The sequence below is a fragment of the Thunnus thynnus genome, chromosome 7 (assembly GCF_963924715.1).
Source record: "Thunnus thynnus chromosome 7, fThuThy2.1, whole genome shotgun sequence".
NCBI lineage: Eukaryota > Metazoa > Chordata > Actinopteri > Scombriformes > Scombridae > Thunnus > Thunnus thynnus.
In genome coordinates, this window is record NC_089523.1 from 4,759,350 (window position 1) to 4,780,582 (window position 21,233).

The 21,233-nt window shown below is 37.3% G+C and overlaps 3 protein-coding genes across 4 annotated transcripts in view; 1 reads left to right on the plus strand and 2 right to left on the minus strand.

Moving 5' to 3' along the window:
- The window catches only part of snx19b (sorting nexin 19b), a 44,326-nt gene extending 40,873 nt beyond the window's left edge, over nt 1–3,453 (minus strand). For both annotated transcript variants that reach the window (XM_067593919.1, XM_067593917.1), the window contains exons 1-3: nt 3,393–3,453; nt 1,016–1,298; nt 623–817 (exon numbers count right to left, since the gene is read on the minus strand). In XM_067593919.1, coding sequence (XP_067450020.1) covers nt 623–817; nt 1,016–1,219 — 399 coding nt within the window. In that variant the 5' untranslated portion in view covers nt 1,220–1,298; nt 3,393–3,453. The remainder of the gene's footprint in view (nt 1–622; nt 818–1,015; nt 1,299–3,392) is intronic.
- Nucleotides 3,454–8,153: 4,700 nt separating this feature from the next.
- il4i1 (interleukin 4 induced 1) lies at nt 8,154–15,468 on the plus strand. The gene is made up of 8 exons (XM_067593920.1): nt 8,154–8,314; nt 9,039–9,144; nt 9,554–9,768; nt 9,870–9,982; nt 12,221–12,422; nt 12,509–12,577; nt 12,710–12,846; nt 14,162–15,468. Exons 2-8 carry the CDS (start codon nt 9,114–9,116, stop codon nt 14,928–14,930), a joined length of 1,536 nt encoding a protein of 511 aa, XP_067450021.1. The 5' UTR covers nt 8,154–8,314; nt 9,039–9,113; the 3' UTR covers nt 14,931–15,468.
- Nucleotides 15,469–19,339: 3,871 nt separating this feature from the next.
- On the minus strand, nt 19,340–20,994 carry timm8b (translocase of inner mitochondrial membrane 8 homolog B (yeast)). Its single transcript, XM_067593921.1, has 2 exons — nt 20,722–20,994; nt 19,340–19,571 (listed from the first exon to the last, which is right to left on the minus strand). Exons 1-2 carry the CDS (start codon nt 20,821–20,823, stop codon nt 19,404–19,406), a joined length of 270 nt encoding a protein of 89 aa, XP_067450022.1. The 5' UTR covers nt 20,824–20,994; the 3' UTR covers nt 19,340–19,403.
- Nucleotides 20,995–21,233: the final 239 nt, after the last annotated feature.

Here is a 21,233-nt window from a genome sequence, read left to right on the forward strand (position 1 = left end):
GTGCACCAGGCTGATGTTGGAGTTTGCTTGTCATATTAGCGAGTGTTGGCAAGGTGCATATTGCTCTTATTGCACAGGCATTTAAGGGAGAATCATAGGTGGTTAACTGACACCATGCAGTTTAGAGCGGTCAGTTTTGTGGGGAGGACTCTCCATGTCTGACAAGCAGACATAATAAAAGGCCTGGTGTAATTTACAAGAGCCATTTTGTCTGACTCTTATTGGCTTAATATTATATTTAAACCTAAAAATTTTGATATAATAATTTAATTAGTAATATTTTTTTTAAGGTGGAATTTAACAACAGAAGATATAAATGTTTTGGAATAGAGATGACTATGTTATGAGTTTCTCATGAGCTTGATGATCTCAGACAAACGCCACCACTGCACTGCACCTAACTGAGCTCTCCTTCACTTCACTCACAGAATGCTTGCATGAGACCAAATTTTCTCATCCACATGACGTTTAAGAAATCAGGTCACTGCATAAAGCCGACCATAACTCGGTTGATTTAAGTGCATGTAAACACAGTGAATGTCTGCCTCAGTTTGGGTTTTCAGTACTTGTCACATGACACTCTGCAAGAGCTCCCAACACTCATGTTTTTAAATCATAGTACCTTTCTGTCCACCTGTCTTGCGCGCATTTTAAGCTCCATGGCCATAGAGATCATGGCCTCTTGAACCTCCATTTCAAACGCACTCTCAGAGGACACAGTAGAGTACCAGGAGGAGACAAAGTCCCTGATGATTTTCCTCACTGTGTTGTGGATCTCTTGGTCCAAGTGATGCTCATCCTCCACAGAGGGTGGAACCTGAAATTTAGCAATGACACAAAGGAGTGTAAGTGAAGTAATACTGGAGCTAGATGTGGGTCTGTTTCCCAAAAGCATTTTCAAGACTAAGATTATCTTAGCCCAGTAAATCCAATAAAGCTTTTTCTATAAACATGTCTACAAATGAAAAGTGAAACCAACACTAGAGCCGTAAAGCAAAGTTAAGTATACATATACCTGCTCCAGTGTGATAAACCTCTCCAGGTGAACCACACTGTTGGACTCCAGGACAGCCTGTGAGCCTAGCCAGCCACCGAGCACCACCAGCAGGCTGGTGAACACACACAGCAGCCAGATGTTCACGAGCAGGTGGAACAGCACCAGCCAGGCCAATACCACACCAAATCCCAACAAGCTCCTCTGTCCTAACACCTCAGCCATGGCACTGAAGGGGTTACTGTCTGGCTTGTCACCCTCAAGAAGCGATGTGGGGATCACACATGCCAGAGCAACATCACACCTTGAAAGACAAAACCAGTGGAGACTATGGATTAAGTATAAAGTTTAACACAGAGTGACAAGCCGCATGGGTGTTTGTATGTGATCAACATGAATTAAACAGGATGACCGTGTGGTCAGATTTACCAGCTAGGGGGGGACGAGGGTAAGCTGTTGGGCTCCTTTACTCACACTCTTTTTGTGTGTATCCTGTCACTGCAATTACCCGTAAAAAACAGTGCAGACAGCAGTCTACACCTGGCAGCTTAGGTATACAGTATTTTGCCTAGAGCCCCTTATACCAGCCACTATACTCCCATGTTGGCCCCTGTTAAAAAATTTCTTCTTTATGACCATAAAACAATAGAGACCAGAGCTGAAATATCAAATTTAACAGTATTTATTTTCTTGTACAAGAAGGAGCATTTCACAATACAACATGCAGGACTAGATTACAAAGATAAAGGCTCCTAGTGGAGCGCTTATAACAGGGTTTTATACACCTTAAGTGGGCGTCACAGTTCTTTTCTTAATCTATCAAAATACAGACTTATAGATAACGTCATGTCTGTTTTCAGTTCTCCTGTCCAGGAGCCATCTTGCCCCGTCTTCCTGTTTACAAATATAATACTGAACTTCCTTTAACCTTAGCTGATAAGTCTGCTGATGAGTTGCAGTACAAAACAGGAACAAATCATCATGATCTAGATAAAATAGTAACACTCATACACAGTGCAATAATTAGTTTAATTTAAGTCTCCCTCCATTCAAAAATGTGTTTTCTTCTTGTTCCTACAATGTTTGAGCTTCACTGTGCAGAATGACGTATGTGCAGAGTTTGACACTAGATGGCTGTTTTCATATTCTGCTGAAAGTGGAAAGTTTCTCTGAGCTCATTGTAAATCCAATTATAAGTGGTGGGTCTACAAGCATCTTACACAAGTTTGATGTGGAAACTCGAAGCCTCCTGTGCACCTAAACCGAGAACGGACTTTTCTGTGAAACTGTATTTGTGTCTTCTGTAAACTTCTGAGATTAAATAAGATATATTTACATATTTATAGATTTTGGAATTTTTAATAAGGGAGAAGAAGTGGATGTCATCTTAAGGATTTTAATATAGTCATTATACTTTTTTTCTGGAAAAACCATATCAGACACACATTATTGTTCTAGGCTGTATTTTTGTATATCTTAGTACATGTGTGGAGCTAAAAATATATTTAGGAATATGCAACATAAACACAATATCAACTTAAGTAGTAAAAGTCTCAAATGTCTATATACAACCCAATTTTACTGCGGTTGACCTCATTCATAGTAAACCGTTCATTTAATTCTCCATTTGCAAGGCGAGGGCGTATTAAAGCGAGCCGCTAACGTTGACGTTAGTTCGCACCATATGTGAGTGGTAAACGAGCCTTTCTGTCGCACTATGTTTCTTTGTTTATCTGAATGTATCGGCTCTCATAACCGACACCACCTCAGTAACGACTAACGTTGGCACCGTATACCGTTATCTGCTCTGGGGAGAAATCGCGACGCCAAACCCTGTTCGGAAATTTGACAATATACTGTTTATTTGTTGACAGACATGAGAGTTGTACATGGTACGTGGTTTTAAAAGCGTAAAACTCCACTAGATGCAACACATAAACATTCGGCATACAAGTCATTCGGACTGCAGCGCCTATATTCAACATAATGTCTACTTTGTGATTAAGTTTACTTCAACCGTCTCCACCCATCACGGTTCATTAGTAACGGAGGAAGACCATAATTACGGGCGGGGTGATGATATAAGTCGACATATCGACGACATATCTGTTTATTGGTGTATCACATATATGCCGAAGTAAAGAGAAGCCTCTAGAGATTTGTCCAAAGTTACTCAACTGTGTCCTGCGACGTGTTATTCCTTGTCAAGAAACAAATCAGCCTTAAACTGCTCATTTTTGATGAGAGGTTAGTAGCGTTAGACTAGCAGGACCCAGAGACTCAACAATCGTCAGCTATAACGTTAGAAAACGCTTCACCTGCACAGTGTAACATATAGAGTGAAGTCATTGTGTAAATAAATGTTTACCTGCCTAATTAAAATAGAAAAATGTTTCACCTGCACCAGCTGTCATGGCACTCAATGGGAGGTCTCGTGAGCTGTTGTTTACTTCCTGTATCGTGACGTATGTTCAAATGGCTCTTACGCACCCTTTTTTAAAACTTTATTTACACAATTGTACTAACAACAGATTCACCATTGTTACTATAGTAACAAGGCAATGTATACACGAGGTAGTGCACATATCAGAATACATCAATAAAGAAATAAAAAGAAAAAGCAAACATAAATAATAAATTAAATAAATTACAAATCAAATTCATTACATAAGGCTCTTGTTTTCACGGCTTTAGAGTTTGTGTAGTATTTCAGTGTGTCCAGGTAGGATTTTAAGTAGGACATGAATACAGTAAGTTTTCTGATTTGCAAATTTGCTGGCGTGTATATGGAATTTTGCTAATAAAGAAACGATATTGATAACATACATTTTCTTTACAGGCATATCATGAGAAACAAAAATAAATAAAATGAAATAAAATCTAATTTTCTGTTTAAAAAAAGATTAAGGTCATACCAAAAAGTCTGACTGAAGCTACAGTCCCAAAAAAGATGAGTTGTCATTTCATGTGTGTGGTGACGGAAGTAACAAAGAGGGTCAATATTTAGCCTATATTTTACAATAGCTGAATTAACTGGATAACAACTATGCAATATTTTCAGAGACACCTCTCGCACCTTATTTGAAACAAACAAAAAGAAATCCTGGGTAATAACCATGTTTTTTCCGGTCTATACCAATATACAGATTATTCCAAACAAATACAGAAGCAGGTTTATTGATTGTTTACCTGACGCACTGATCTCGTGAATCCAGCTGCCTCGCAAGGTAAATTAATTGTGCCCTTCTAGATTATTTGATCTATATTTAGTTTTTATACTCAAAAAAGGATTTGAATTCCCAATATATAATTTTGGTGGAGTAGTTTGACGGACAATATCTCTGGTTGCAGATGACAGCAGAATTTGAATACCTGACAGAATAGCTCATCCACACCCCTGATGCTTTGGAAGCGCGAGAATGATGTCAAAATGAAATTAAATCAAATAAAAACCAAAATTTGACCTTATGTCACTTTAAGAATAGAAATAAAATAACTAATATTTTATTAGTATTCAATAATTACAGCACTCAGGGGGCCCTTGACAGTGGTTATGATTCATGGGATATGAGGTACTTTACATGATGACGTGGTGAACAACTTCTAAATGTGGATGGTCAATTAACATAAGAAGTTTATTTCTAAATTTAATTAACTAGTTACATAAAAACAATATGCAGGTTTGTTTTCTTCTTCAAGTGGTGCACTACAGTTTTTTTAAAGAAGCTCTGCAACTGATGGTTCAGCTGTAGATACATCTGACAATAGAATATATTCTTATATTCTATATATATTCAACCCACCCCAAGATCAAACAGGCATGAATAAAAATAAAAGTTAGTATAAGTCTATTCAATCAGAGGTTTTGTTCAAATATTCAATCAGTGGTTGCCATATATATTCAAACATTTCAATGGGATCACTCTAAAGGTATCCTATGTTTACTGCTTCCAACTGAGCAGATCTTAACGTTAAATACCTCCTTCCATAATTGTAGCAAACATTTCTTGGATGAAAACATATGTTAAAACCTCAGTTCACCGTTTGGAGCCACTACATTTATGGTCAAAGGTGAAAACCTTTAAACAGTTGTATGTCTCTCACAGAAGTCCAACTATTTTTATTATAAGTATTAAATGTTTGAACCATCAAAATAATAAATAAAATTGACAATCTGACTTTTTTTGTTAAAAGAAACAAAGGCGGTTTGGCTTTTTTACATTAAAGCCACCATGTGTAGAATTTTAAATTCCTGATTTGGCACCCCCTGGTCATTATATAAAAAAAGACATTATGGCAGACAGCTCAGAGATTCAGCCCAAGCACACAGAGATAAATGGGCTGAAAGCATCTCATAGACTGCACCAACCTTAACGGGAATTGTCCCATTGTTATATAAACAAAAACTTGTGCCATCATAATCATTTAAAAAAATACTATAATCACATTTAAATCCTACACATGGCGACATTAAAATGTGCAAATACTGTAAGTGGTTGAAAAGGCTGCAAGAGATATTCACAACAAAACAGAAATGTCATAAATTAGTGCTAATACTAAATCTAACCAGGTTTGCGACAAAATGTCATGTCACAGTAATTTTTCTTAAATGTTTTTGGGTGCCACCAGTGCCTGAGCAGTCTCTTACATTTATGATTTTGGTATTTTCATCTTCTCTCCTACTTCTCCTGAGATACCAACCCTTTTCCTGCAAACATATGTTGGTACATTGGAGCTGCACAGGGAGGAGTGACTTGCTGCTTCCCAGTCTGTCTTCCTGCTTAGGAACCTTTAATCTTTTCTCCAGATGCAAATAGTCTAAAAAACGTTACAATCAAACATTTGCATTCAAACAGACATGTAGATTAGGGAATTTTGCAAAGCTGCCTTCTCATGACTTTAGTTTGGGGGTCATATGTTCCTCCTGTGTCCTGCTGACAATCATTTTTTGAGAGCATTTACAGCTGCATTGAGGCTTTCACAGCATACCAGTGGCTAAGACTTATGGGACATGCTGTTGTTGAATGCTAACAAAATTATTGTTTTGTCCGAGTTGAAATGGTTTGGTCTTTTTGAAATATAGCATTTACAGTATAAGAGACCCATTTAGCTATATGAACAGAAAATTGCAACAATTTTCAAGTCCTTAGAAAAAATAATGAAAGAAACATTGTGTGAGAAAACTTAGTTATATGAGCTTAGTGGAGCAGAAGTGAGGACAGGGGATAGGGCTTTAGCTCGCTAAAATCACACTGGCCAAGCAAATGGGTCATATCTGTATGATCCATTCAAAAAGCTGGGATTGTTAACATAAAATGATTTGCATAAATTTCAATTTCCATTTTTATTTTATTTTTTTTCGTGAGCCGCTTCCATGGGATGTCACCAAATCACACTAACACACATATGCTGTTGAGAATTGTAAGGATTAATGTAATAGCAATGAATATCTTTTGCCTAACTCTTATTATGTTATTATGTCTAAATGAGTTGATGTGTCAAAGCTCATGTTACAATTAGACTGAAATATTTTAGTTTTTATTGTGTTAGTTTTGTCTTCTTAGCGGTCCATTGACCAAACCAAAGGCAATTTCCACGACATTCACACACATCCTAAAAGAGTTATTTGGGGTACAAGCTGCAGTAAGCTGTGTGTATATTATACCATCATACAATATGTAGGGAGGTATTTGTTTCTCAATCAGAAAACTCTCAGGTATTTTAATTTCTCATACTGATGACATTGCACATCCTGACCTGTAAGCCACAAAGGAAACTAAAGTGGCACAACAAAGCGTGTGAATGTCTTCTCACTGAAACCTGCAAAGCAACTTAAAAACCACATTAGAAATATGTCACTTAGCAACTCTATGTTGTTGACCTCTGAGTCTGAAAAACAAGCTAAGTGAGTTGCTTACTTTGTCTGTCTGGCATTTGGTACTGGGCAGATATAGTGTACAGTGGGTTTGTTTTGGTTCAGTCCCACAGCTATTATCAGTTTTGTGTCCTGAACTAAAACAGTAAAGTTTGCCCTATAGGGCAAGTGGTTAAAAAAAAGTAAAAAAAAAAAAAAAAAAAAGAATGTTTCAATCATTTTTTTTTTTATCATCATCATTACTTATATTCTCGTTCTCTGGCACACAGCATAGCGCCCTCCCCTTGCATGCATCAGAGAATAGTGGCACGCACAGTTGGCCAATCAAGAATTGAGTAGGCTAGTAGTGCGATGCGTGAAACAAACATCCTTCAGGATTATGTGAGCACTGCATTTTTCACTGCATTAAATACTCTTGAGAACGAGGAACATTAAAGAGAGAAATCAGGAAGCTTGAATTGGAAGAAATTAGTCTAAAAAATGTATTTGCCATCAGTTAAGGAGACTGTTCCATTATTTGAAAGAAAACTGGGCTGATCAAAAGAATTTAGTGTTCAGTGTAACTCTGTGTCCTTGTTCTGTCTCACTTACTTAAATAAAGATTAAACATGACAATTAACTTTAGTCTATGTTGTTATTTGATAACCACTAAAAAATAAAAATTGTATAGGGGCAAAATTGACTTTGGGCAAGTAGATTTCTGACCCTCTTGCCCTTGCGTAAAACAATAACATTGAACCCATAAACTGTAAAAAAAATAATAGGGTTGAACCCTTCACACTGTCGAAAAGTCAGCAAACTCAATTTTATAACTTTTTAACTGCCACTGTCTGATTTCTCATAAGGTGTTTTGAAAGCACATCACATGGCTGACTTAACACCCAAAGCCTCACTAGTTCAGTGACCTCATATAGATGATCCATAACTGAACAATGCTGTGTTCAGTTATGGATCATCTATATATTGCTGTACAGTTTTGTGACCTGTGACATAAAATCTCACCTGAGCTACAATAAGCAGGGTTAGGTAAGTGTCTCCCTCTTTGAGTCCTCAGATGAACCAGCGATCACACAGTTCAGGTCCAAATCAAGCTTTGACACAAGTCAGAACTCCACTGGACATATAGACCTTTTCTGCTACTCAAGGCTTTCAACAGGTAAAAGTCTTCTTTAATTCTAAGTCTTTCCAATTCTTTCTATCACTTCCATTTTTAGTACTTCCATTAGTAATTATTCAGCATTTAGCTTTGAATGCAAAAAAAATACTATGTGGTTTCTCATTTTGTTCGGGAAATGAAACTTGGCTTTTCCTCCTTGCTTTTACTTTCATTTACAGCAGTCTATAAAAGCTGCCTGTTGTCTGTTGTCTGTTTTCTGTTGAACACAGAAGAGGCTGGTTGAGTGGGACAGCTTTATTTTGGCAACCCGGACTACACATGTTTACCAGTAAGTAGTAAATATTAATTAAAATTTGAGAAAAAAATGGTAATAGAAAAATAAAGACTTGTAATTTATTATGTATGTTTAATGTAACGTAATGCAACTTTAAGTTTGAATGAAGCTTGAGACTTTGACAGATATTTTTGGATACCACTGAATGAACACTTTCAGTTCAGGTATTGAAATGAGTGAAGATGGAGGAAATGAGGTATGCTGATGACTAGTATAACCTCGCTAATCTGATTTGTTCAGTGTGGTTGACTCTCGAGCCGGTGTGGGAAAATATTTCTGGAAGACCTGAGGAGCCACACAGTCCCTCATTAAATTACGTTGTGTGCAATTTCACACATACCACGCTTCCAGGTTTTCCAGGCTGCTTTTGTATGGAGAGACACCGCGTTAAAAGTTTAGCTTAATCAGGGACTCAGTCATTTCTTCTCAGTCATGCATAGGCTTACGACAACTTACGAGACATTACCTTTGATAAAGGTGAGTGGAATGCAGAACATCTAGTCTGAACTGCGTCTGTTTCTCCTCTTATATTAGATAATTATGCATGTGCATCAATTAACTGCAATAATTAATCATGCTACCAAACTGAATGCCTTTATCTGTGTTCTTAAAAAAGGACAGTTCAGTTCTGAACTAAACACATTTATTTCTGTGGAATATGAAACTTACATCTGTTTGTGTTAATACAGTCTGAGTCATTTAACTTTGTCTTTGTTAGGTTTCATTTTCCTCTGATAGTATAAGTATCAACGGCAGAAAGAAGAAACCCAGACTGTGGAGTTCCATTGTCAAGATGATCCCTCACATGGCTCTGTGCAAATTCTGTAAGTATTAAACTGCTATTACATTATAGGTCTATTGATAGTTACAAGCATGATACTGCTAGTGTGATCATCATATCTGCAATCATGAAGGTAGACGTGAATGTAATTCATAATAAATATCTGCATTGTTGAAGGGAGAAGTTGATTGTGCAGTATAGGTGAATTCCTGTGATGATGTCCAAAATTTTTGTCTTAAAACCACAGTTCTATGTACAGAAGTGACTTTGTTCATGTAAATAAAGAGGAAAGGAAACTGGAAGTTGGCGGTGGCTTAGTAATCAGTTGGGGCTTTTTCCTTTTAAGTTGATATTCTGTGACATTTGCTGCGGTTGCTCAAGTTTGAAAATATTCCTCCTCTTCTGCATTTGCCTCATGATGCTTTGAACTGGTATTTCCTGCCTATTGTTAGTTCCTCTGGTTCTAGTCGGGGTTGTGGTGTTTGCGGTGAGTGGGATCATTGGAGACCCCCTGTATGAGTGCCTCCAAGACACAGACTACAGCGAGCTTCTCGACATTGTGGATAAAGGTCTTCCTGCTGCAAAGACACCTCGTCATGTAGCAATCATTGGTGGGGGCATCGCTGGGCTGACCGCTGCAAAGTTTTTAGAAGATGCTGGCCATAAGGTAAAGTCATTTATATCAGCATATTTTCTGAGTGAGCCCTTGTGCTGTGCATGTTAGAGTGAATTTCATAAGACTGATCATGTGTCCCCATGGGCGACAAGGTGACCATAATAGAAGCCAGTAACCGTATTGGAGGACGTGTCGAGACCTTCAGGAACAGAAGAGAAGGCTGGTATGCAGAAATGGGAGCCATGAGGATCCCCAGTTTTCATAAGTGAGTACAGGACTATCTTTTTTAACTGTCTGAGGGGCCATAATATGACTATGTTTAGCAGTGAGTGGATTCATGATGTTAAAGGCACTTTGCTTCATCAAAAAATACCGAAACAGGCTTTTTTTGTCTTACCCAGTGGTGGAAAATAATTAAGTACTCAGTTTACAACTTGGGTACCATACTTACAATAAGTAGTCTTTGACGTACTTGTAGTCTACCTCACTTAAGTATTTTCTTCTTCTGCTACGTTATACTCAATACTCAATATGCCACTAGATTTTTTTGACAGCTGTAATTTCTAACAGTCATTAGCTATAAATGTTAATAAACTGTTAAATGTATTCTTGTCTGGAAGCTCTGGCCTGCAGCCTTTTTTCAGGCAGGAGTCTTTTGGTTATTTCTAATTTATAAAGTATTAATAAATGATTTATTGACCATCATGCTTTATTTAGAAAGTGGCACCAAATGGTGTTTACATATCAGTACCAACAATACAGTGACATTGTATACCTGTGAAAGGGGCCGTTCTGCACAAAGAGTCGTTATCAAAATCACAACAAACTGTCTTATTGTATAAAAATATTGTATGCAGTTGAGATTGAGATCAGCTATATAAATATCAAACAGATGATGCATTACGTCTGCTAGGTCTGCAGGCATCAGCAGCATTAGTGCATTCTAATATTCATGAATTGTATTGAAGACATGCATTACTGTATGTAATTTAAATATAAACCTCATTCAAATTAGAAACACTAGATGGGAACTTACTATTGTAATCAAACCAATCAACAGGTCTTTTAACATATAAAGTAACAGAATGCAACCTCTAACCTATAAAACACTGGTATGAGTAGTAGTAGTAGTCTATTTAAGAAAAATATGATCAGGTAAGAAACACACTAAATACAAATTTTCCATCAATAACTTAAGCTTTTAAATTACATATGTGGATGTGTCTCAAACGTATATAGTCAAAAAGAAAAATATACCCATTTGGGATGGCTGTGGCTCAGGACGTAGAGCAGGTCGTCCACTAATCAGAAGATTGGCGGTTTGATCCCCGGCTCCTCCAGTTCACATGTAGAAGTGTCCTTGGGCAAGTTACTAAACCCCAAATTGCTTCTGAAGGCTGTGCCATGTTTGTGTGACAGTGTGTGTGAATGTAAATAGATTATATCCTGATGAGCAGGTTGGCACCCTGCATGGTAGCCTCTGCTATCAGTGTATGAATGTGTGTGTGAATGGGTGAATGTTGGCATTTGCTGCCTCAACAAATATAGATATAAATATAAACACAAATACTGCACACTCTGCACATCCATCAGAAGACTAGAAAGGCACTAAATAAATGCAGCCCATTTACCATTTACCGTCTATTTATACCAACTTGCAGAGTGCAACATTTCACAATTCTTAATTTGTTGTTTCATTAACAGAAAATGTTTAAAATATTTCAATCTGCATCAAAAAGAAATCAAAACACTGCACACTACCTGCTCAGCACCAAACAGCAAACAGACCCATACAAGGTGTGTGTGAAGCAACTATCAGGTGAACATAGAGGAGCATTCAGTAGCTAAAAAAACAGATATTTTCCTCAGGTGTTGGTGGAGACCAAAACAGAGCTAAAAGAGAGTGAATATTGGACTTACAGTACATTCATCAGGTGGACAGAAACATGACTCCAAATGAATGATAATGTTCTGTAACTGCTGGATGTGTAAATAAGCAACTGCTAATAAATTCAACATATCAACTTAAATGGTTATGATATGTGAATATTGTGTTGTTTTCACCTGTTATTGCAGGTTAAAATATATTTTGTAGATAATACAGCAGTTTGAACACAGGACTTTTGAATATTTTAACAATGTGTTGTTACTACTTCTAGTTAAATCTGCTCTAGTCAATATTTTTACATGAATAATAGTAAAAATACAATACTTGTAGCCTTATGTGAAATGGGTTTAACATATGAACCCACAGAGAATTATCACACAAGTCTGCAGTTCCCATCTGCTTTACTATTTTAGCGTCTTTCAGCATATTGTTTTGGTTCACTCTCACGCTCTCATCAGTATTGTTTCCAGCAGTAGCAAGTAGCTGCTTTAAGCAAAAGGTCCTTTTAAATCCACTGTACACTTCCTGCCCAGCACCACAACTCCAAATAAATGCTTTTATAAATGCAATTATAAATGCTTTATAGATATTTAATATTCAATATCTATTTCACAGGATTCTGCTTTCCTTGGCCTCCAAATTACAAATTTCCTTGAACCACTTCATCCAAGATGACATCAACACCTACTATTTGGTAAATGGAGTGCTACACAAAACCTATGCTGTGGAAAACAACCCTGATGTGCTCAACTACACCCTGAATGGAAGAGAGAGGGGAATGTCAGCTGCTCAGCTTTTCAATCTGGCTCTGTGGAAGGTTTGTATACATGCCACACATCATTATTATTTTTGTAGTTTCCCAGTTTAGGAATGTTGTTTGTAAGTATTGTAATCTGTGCATAGGTGAGGGATGACCTTAAGAGGATTGGCTGCAGTGCCATGTTGGATAAATATGATTCCTACACAGTGAAGGTAACGGTTCATTTTTTTCAACATTCATGTCACATAGGTCATACTTTGAATCTGAAGGCAAAATATCACTACATCAATAACACTCAACATTTGATTGCTATGCAGTTAAATCATCTCTGTTGTCACTGACAGGAATATCTGGTGAAGGAGGGCAACCTGAGTCGAGGTGCCTTGAGAATGATTGGGGACATCCTGAATGAAAACAGCCTCTTCTACACATCACTGGTAGAGATGTTGTACATACAGTCAGACATCAATGACAACACTGAGTAAGAAATATTTATTTCATTCAATTATGTGTCTGGCAACCTACAGTCTGTGGACCTAACTTGGGTTTACCAGTGTTTCTCATAAGTAGAGCATTTCTGAAGGCAGAAATAATTTCATTGATTGAGTTTAATCCCGGTGGGCAGGAGCCAGAAAAGCTATTTTTCTAGTTGAGGATTCTTAAGGATGGATAAATGTCTTATGTGAATATGTTCTGCATTTCTTTTTTTTAATCTAACAAGCAAAAATAACACAAAAATTTAAGGTTGTAAAAAATAAGTAACCTAAAATGTTCAAACCTATAAAATGTCTTTCAGACTTACTTTACAATTAACTTTATTTAAGAACAAAGTCATTGTAACAACACAAAAAAACCTAAATTGTAACTAAATAGTTAAAAAAGTACAGTTATGAAGTATTCTTACTTTACTTGAGCATTTGAGAAAGCTATATGTCTACGATAGCTACCACAGGTTACTTTGTAAATTCAGATTTTACATACAAATCATATGATTACAATGAATTACTATGCAATATTATTGATTTAATTACCCAACAGTACATAAAGTAGTTGTAATCAGTTTCAATTTGACCAGCAACAACATTAAACAGCTGCTCACACATTATACACCAGTAATATTTTTTTAAAAATGACAATGGGTATAATAAGCACCTGTATTTTTGGTACTTTCTTCTTACTTAATCAACATTTTGTATGCAGGACTTTTACTTGTAACAGAGTATTTTTACATTGTGGTATTGATATTTTCACTTAAAGCTTCATTAATGGATTTTTTTGGCCACTTGGGGTCAACAGAACAAGCTGAAAACACAACAACCTTATATAGTTGTTGTGGTGAATGTGTTGGTTAACAGCTGCCTTTCACATTAAGCAGAAACTGAGCAACATTAGCATTCATTTAGAGTCATGTTTCTGAGTCATGTTTTACTCTCCTTTTATCTCTGGTTTGGTCTCCAATAACTACTAAGTAAAATATCTGGCTCTTTAGCTGCTAAATGCTCCACTATATTCACCAGCTAGTTGCTAACTTTGTCTGTCTGCCAATGATGCTGGGCAGGTTGCATACAGGGGGTTTTTTGTTGTTGTTGTTGGGGTTTTTTTTGCTTAAAACAGCTGCTGCCTCGTCTGGAAATTAGGTTGATGAGAGCAGCAATAGTGAACCAAAACAGTAAAGTTGCTGGCTGCAAAACCAAAACAATTAGTTAAAAGATGCTAAAAAGTTCATTAGTGCAGCTTTAAATGATGTGTTGTGATTTAATGATGTCATTATTGAGTTTTTTGTGGTTTTTTTCCAGGTACTTCGAAATTACAGGTGGCTTTGACCACCTCCCGATGGCTTTCTACCAAGTGTTAAATGCCACCATCCTTCTCAACTCCAAGGTGAAACTCATCAACCAAACAGGCGGCAGCAATGTGACTGTAACGTACCAGGACTGGCATAATTCAGGCTCCCTGACCAACCTTACAGTGGACTATGCCCTGGTTACAGCCACAGCCAAGGCCAGCCTCTTCATTGACTTTCAGCCCCCTCTCTCTGGGGACAAGATGGAGGCCTTGCGCTCAGTCCATTACGCCAGCTCCACCAAGGTGGTACTCAGCTTCAGCGAGCGTTTCTGGGAGAAAGAGGGCATCAGAGGAGGGAAGAGTATCACAGACCGGCCCTCTCGCTTTATCTACTACCCCAGCCACAGCTTCCCCGGGACAGCCGCAGGGGCCCTCCTGGCATCTTACACCTGCTCCGATGACTCCACCCTCTTCCAAGGGATGAGCGAGGATGAGCTGATGGCTGTTGTCCTGGAGGACTTGGTGAAGATCCATGGGGAGGGCATCAGGCCTCTGTGTACAGGGGGACTGGTGAAGAAGTGGGGCTTGGATCCTTACAGTCTAGGAGCCTTCGCCATATTCACACCCTACCAGCAGGGACACTATGCCAGTGAACTGTTCCAGAGTGAGGGACGGGTGCACTTTGCAGGAGAACACACAGCCACACCTCATGGGTGGATTGAAACTGCCATGAAATCTGCCCTCAGGGCAGCTAAACATATTAATAGCCTCACAGTTTAGTTTTTACATGCAAAAAATATTTTCTTTTACATATGTTTCTACTTTTTTCTCTTTTCAGGTTTGACTGATATATTAGTTTGGTCAACCCCCTCTGATATGACGAATATTTTTTGTCATTTACATATTTATTGATCTAGGTACACATGTATTGGTCAGCAGCACAAGGCGTGTCTCTACGGCCCATAAACTGACATTCTGACCAGATTCTACAAAGATTATATATGCAAATCATGATTTGCAGGGTTTTATGTTGTATGTGACACTCCAGTTTCAAACACTGTACTAAAAATAAGAATAAGCTGAATGGAATTCTTGATGTGACATAATGTTTACTCCTTCTACACCTGAACTTGTTAAGTCATGCCTTTTATTTCAGTTTTTTTTTTTTTTTCATTTCAATTGTTTTATAATTCAGTTCAGTTAATTTTACTATTACAATGAATGAGAAAATAAAATATTTGAATAAAAAACTTTCTCTAAGGTGTCAGTTTTGTGGAACTCAAAACTCAAAAGTTGTTCTTTATACTACACATGTAGTATAAAGAACAACTTTACTGTGAGACCAATGCAATTTGGCTTCCTCATCATTGTCAACATAGAACACATTACAAGGAACATTTTAAAATAAAATGAGTTCACATATGTTTGATATGCGCATGATCATGTGGTTTCAGGCCAATAATATTCTTTAACTGGTAGAGAAATAAGGGATGTGCCTAATAATGGACTGGATATAAGTGCATTTAAGGGGACATATCCTTGCACTGTATAATCATTGAAAGTGTCTTAAAACACGAAAGCTTAGAAAGAAAAAGAACCAGCAATGCAAAACATTATAAAAATATATAAAATTTACTTAATACTTAAGCACAGGAATATTTAAGAACTAAACACCACAATAAAACCATAGTAATTTTGAAAAACTTTTGAGATTTAATAATTGACATTGCCATCTCTTTGGCCATCACTTCTATGCCTTTATAAAACAATAATAAAACACAATGTCCTGCAGCAGGATTAGTTACATGATCATTAAGAGAACAGGTTGTTTCACATATGTAAATTTTACCACATTGGCGCTGCGGAAACAATAAGATTTTTAGTTTTGCATTTAATAAAATTTCTAATGCTGATGGTTAGTATTAGTAGGGCTGGTTAAGAGAGTATATTAGTAGTTTATGCAGGTTCCACACTGAAAAATAGCCATGGAGAGGTTTATTTGTGAGCCTTTAGAGGAATAGTTTATTATTGTATGCCTTCATTACAGTGACAGTTGAGAAAGATGACAGGAAATGAGTGGAGATGGTCTTACTTGTGTCCTAAGTACTTTAATTTAGTGTTTATTGTGAATTACTACACCTGACATATCAAAATGTCTGCAGTGAGAAGTCCGTAAGGGCTGCACAGTGGCTCAATGGTTAACAGTCCTGTATCAGTTTGGGTTTCCTCCAGGTGCTCTGGTTTCCTCCAACATAAATCTGAATATTCAATGTGATGAATTTAACTTTTGATGTCTGGCGTACTTCTGCTTAAATTAATACAGTTTAACACAAACACACAGAAATGCACAGTAGTGAAAAGTAACTAAGTACATTCACTCAAGTATTTTATCTAACTATTAAGGAAGGACTCTGTCTGTCTGTATGTCCTTTGCATTTCTTGAGAACCGTTCATTGACTTCACACTTGGCGGGTGTATTGTTTAGGACCCAACAAAGTGCAATATCAAATTTGGTGCAATTTGGAAAATAAATTTAGATTTGGATTAGATTGAGTGGATATTCTTACTCAGGACAAAATTTGATGATTTGGACATTGCAGAGGACCTCGCTGGAAATGACCAACTGACGTGCGTAACAGTCAAATAACGAAAAAACTACTGAAAATGTTGAGTGTGATTGTTCATTAAACTCTCAAGTCCCTGCATGAGTTGTTTTCACCAAACAATATTCTGATTTTTTGTTCTCCATAATAATAAAACCATAAGCATGAGCACAACCGGTGATCAGAGCTGTACAGCAAGTGAGAGAAAAGTAATTTCTCATGGTGTGCTCTAAAAAGAGAAAAGTAGAGCTTTTAATCAGGAATGGACAGACTCTTAGGCTACTTCCCACAGGCAGTTCAAAAGCAGTAGGTCTCATATAAGCACAAATCTTTTGAGCAAATATACCTACTCCATTGATCTAAACTGAAGCCACAGAAAATAAACAATCTAAGAGCCCAACATGATAGATCCACTTTATTTTAAGATGCACATTTTTTCAAAAGCTCTATAATGTATTTTATTTTGAAATGCAGGCTTCATTATACTTGAAATGAGAAAAGATTCACTATTACAGAACTTAACATCTGTGTATAATAGAATGTTAGTTTCTTTCATGTTGTAGGTTTATATATTCATTCACACCTCATAACAACTGTGTAATACCAAAGGCAAAGCAATAGGCCCATTTGGAACTAGTATAAGTACAATTTTAAGATACTTGTACTTTAGTGGAGTATTTCCATCTTCTGTTACTTCTACTTCTTTGTGTGATTTGGGGGCCATCAGCAAAATCAGGCATAAGCCTCCACTCTCTAATTGAGAATGTTGGTAGTGGCAGTGGTAGAAGTACTGAGATCATTTAATGAAGTAAAACTATTCATTTCACACAGTAAAAATACAATTTTGACATAGCTAAAAGTACAGAAGTATTACCAACAAAATGTACCCACATTTAACTACTGTAAAGTATCCTCAAGATGGAGCTCATTTTAACTGCTGCTGCTATATACTGCTGGATAGTTTCGTCTATAATAATGCATCAAATTGAATTTGTTGATCATGTTTTGTGTTTAAAATCAAAGTAAAAGTAAATAAAAGTAACCAGCTGTCAAATAAATGTAGTAGATTAGTAGAAAGTAATGTTTCCCTCTAGAACTAAAGGCACTGGATCCTTCTTAGTAGAAGAGGAGTAAAAGTATGCAGTTGCAAAAAAAATAATATTCAAGTAAAGTACAAGTACCTCATAACTGTAGTATAACATCATCTGTTTTCCTCCTTTACTTCTTCTGTCACCTGAACATAAACATGTTGTTTGGGGGCAATTGCATTTTCTTGGGAGGACAACTTCTAAAATTAATACAAAAATGTTGATACATGTTCATATGTCTGTAATAATAATACAAGTAACAGAATATAAGTGAAACTCTGAATGCAGGCCTTTGACTTGTTGTTTTTATACTGCAGTATTAAATACTTCTTCTAGCACTGGGACCAGCATGTTGCTGCCTACTCCCTCCAGTTTTCCTATTCATGTGTTATCACTATTGTCAGTGTGTTTTCATGAAGTGGGAGTCAGAGGGAAAAAGGGGCCGATGCATCTATTATAACTCTGTTAATGTTTCAGGAGGAGCAAAAGAAAAAGAGGATTTCCTTTGTGAGTTTTACAATGAATGTATGAATTTCCCTCATTTTCTAAAAACTGTTTCAGGTTGAGCTGGCATTAGTGAGGTTAGACTCCTCTAGTGTCACAAATTAAATCTAAAGAACTGTGAGATGATTCATGTGGTTGGAAAGAGGAAAAAATGAATCTTTTTTCCAATTTTTAACTTATCTTTGCTAACATAATGCTACAGTACTATGCAGCAACATTCCCCAAGATATATTATCTTATGAAAGCTAAGATGGAAAAGATAAATATCTTAATACTGACCTCTAGTGTTGTGTGTGTAGAACATTATTATGCTTTGTTCTACTCGCATACAACATTTATTTAGTTGTTTTTTATAACTTTAGTGCTTGCATGAAAGATATTTGGCTTCCAAGTACAGAGGAAATGTTTTAATGTTTAGTAATGCCTTGATGAGTGTTTTCTGTATTAAACTTTTGTGAATAGCGTTTTATATTAAAACAATCTGTTGTTGACCAATGTCGCCTGTTGTTGTAAGTTTAGTCAAATTCTCTCAGCGGTGTGGTTTTCTTTTTCTACATTCGCATAAGTTCATCTTTATATCCTTTCTCAACCCCCTGATGTTTTCCACTGCTATGACACTTCTCCTAAAATGTGACAAATCCAAACTTGATGCAGAACCCACATCTGTTCTGCAAACAGTGGTGAGCAAGAAGTGCATCCATCATAGCTGGATTACTTCCCTGCTTCTTCCAACATTGTGTTAGTGTATGAAGGATCACAGACAGGTTGCACTGGTGAACATGAGCATACTGTGCCACTTTACTGATGTCCCATTACATGACTTCTCAGTTCAAACAGGTACTTCTCACTGCCGTTTGCAGCTACAACCATAACAGAGTTTCCCATTCTGAACTCATTTTGGGAGAGATTCCCCCAATTCAAGCGGAAGTAGTCTAAATCATAAACATGAAATCATAAAAATCATGTCCTCTTCACATTATCTTCCACCAACATCTTAGGAATATAAAACGTTTTTATTCATCTCATAATGCAGTCCTGCTGGCATCCATGGCCCATTGTTAATGAGCGCCCTTCTGCACCATCTGCGTGAAGCGGTTGGTGATGGTCAAGGTGGTGTCGATGAATCGCTCCACACAGCTCACCAGGCACGTCTCAGTCCTGTAGTCCAGCTTCGAGCCTGGACTATCTACACACTTGTCCCAGCAGACGTCAGTGAAGTTGTGCACCTGGAATGAAAATAAAAAGCTGATTAACAGCTGACACACACTCAGCGAGCACTTTATTAGGAACATCTGTGCAATCTAATGCAATCCAAGACAACAGCCCTGCCATAAATCCTACTTTTACAAAGCTTATACATTTTCAATTTTTGTTGACATTGTTAGAAAGGTGATAATTTATGTTTATTATTGAGGTCATTGTGGGTGGTGGTGGTGGTGTACTGGAGTGCATTATATTAAGTGTTCCTACTATTAAGCCAAAATTGACATTTTACCAAAAAAAAAAAAAAAAAGTTTGCCAGTGCTCTCTGGTGGACAAACTGTCCAATTCCACTACTGTTTTTAACAGTGATGTCACATCATGCCTCTTTTTGTCTCTCTTGTTCTATTCTGTATACACACAACATCTATTGCACATCTGTCTGTCCTGTGAGAGGGATCCCTCCTCTGTTGCTCCTCCTCTGCTAGGTTTCTTCCCTATTTTTCTCCGTTAAACAGTTTTTTTAGGGAGTTTTTCCTTATTTGAATCAAAGGGTCTAAGGACAGAGGATGTTGTGTTGCTGCACAGTCTGTAAAGTGGATTTGTGATTGTGATATTGGGCTATACAAATAAAACTGACTTGACTATAAGACTACCACACTGTTTAGGCCTTAGGCGAATTCTGGCCATTAACATGCCTACCCTGCTTCACCTCAGTAGTGGCCTTACTACAACTTTAAAAAGTAGTCCATACACTAGTTGGAGAAACACCATTAATTGTGTGATTCCATCAGTGAGAATCTTGTAAAGCATCTGCTAACACCACGATTAAATGTCTGTTCAGATATTCAGGCTTGAGCAAGTAAGAGTCAAACTCACAGCAGACAGTTGTTGTTTACTACGGTGCTAATGCGAGCAGCTACCTCCAACTAACAGACCGTCTCCGTTAAAAAACTGTCAATTTGCTCTGCAATAAGTCAGAGTCAACAGGATTCACTCTTTGCTTCCGTGTAGTGATTTATGAGCAGAATAGCACTCATAAAGCTATATGTTCTACTATCAGTATTGTCTTTCTAACAATAAGCAAAAACACTTGCAGCGCAGGAGAAAGGCTCATTTCTCGACATGTGGCCTCCTGTGGATGCTGAGGAGCTGGATACAGGTTAGCGTACAAACCTGCGCCTGGAACTGCGCTTTCTGTTGCTCTACAGCGATCATACGCTGCAGCTCCGTCGCCTCCGCTTTCTCCGACGCGCTCAAATTATCGAAATTGTCCATTGCGTTATTATATAGTTATAAAACAACTCTGTATTCACAGTGAAGCTGCCGGGGCGAGGTGACCTTCGGTTTCACTGCGAGTTCACCGACGGTGTGGCTTGTGAAACGCCGCTGATGTACAAACCATATGACGCGTAACATACAGCGGAGGTTCCGCTTCTTGCTCTGTGTAAATCGGCGCCCTACGGATGACGCAACAAGTGACGCTGCCAAAGATATTTCATGTTTGATGGGAGTTAACTCAAAGGCATTTCGACAGTGTCCGTTATCTGTTATTTATATCTGTTTATATAAATCTCAATACCTAAATGATGGAACCAAAAATTACATTATACAGATATTTTTGTAATTCGAGTTTTTATTAACTTTTTCAATATATACAAATGTAATGAAATACAGTTGTTACAGTA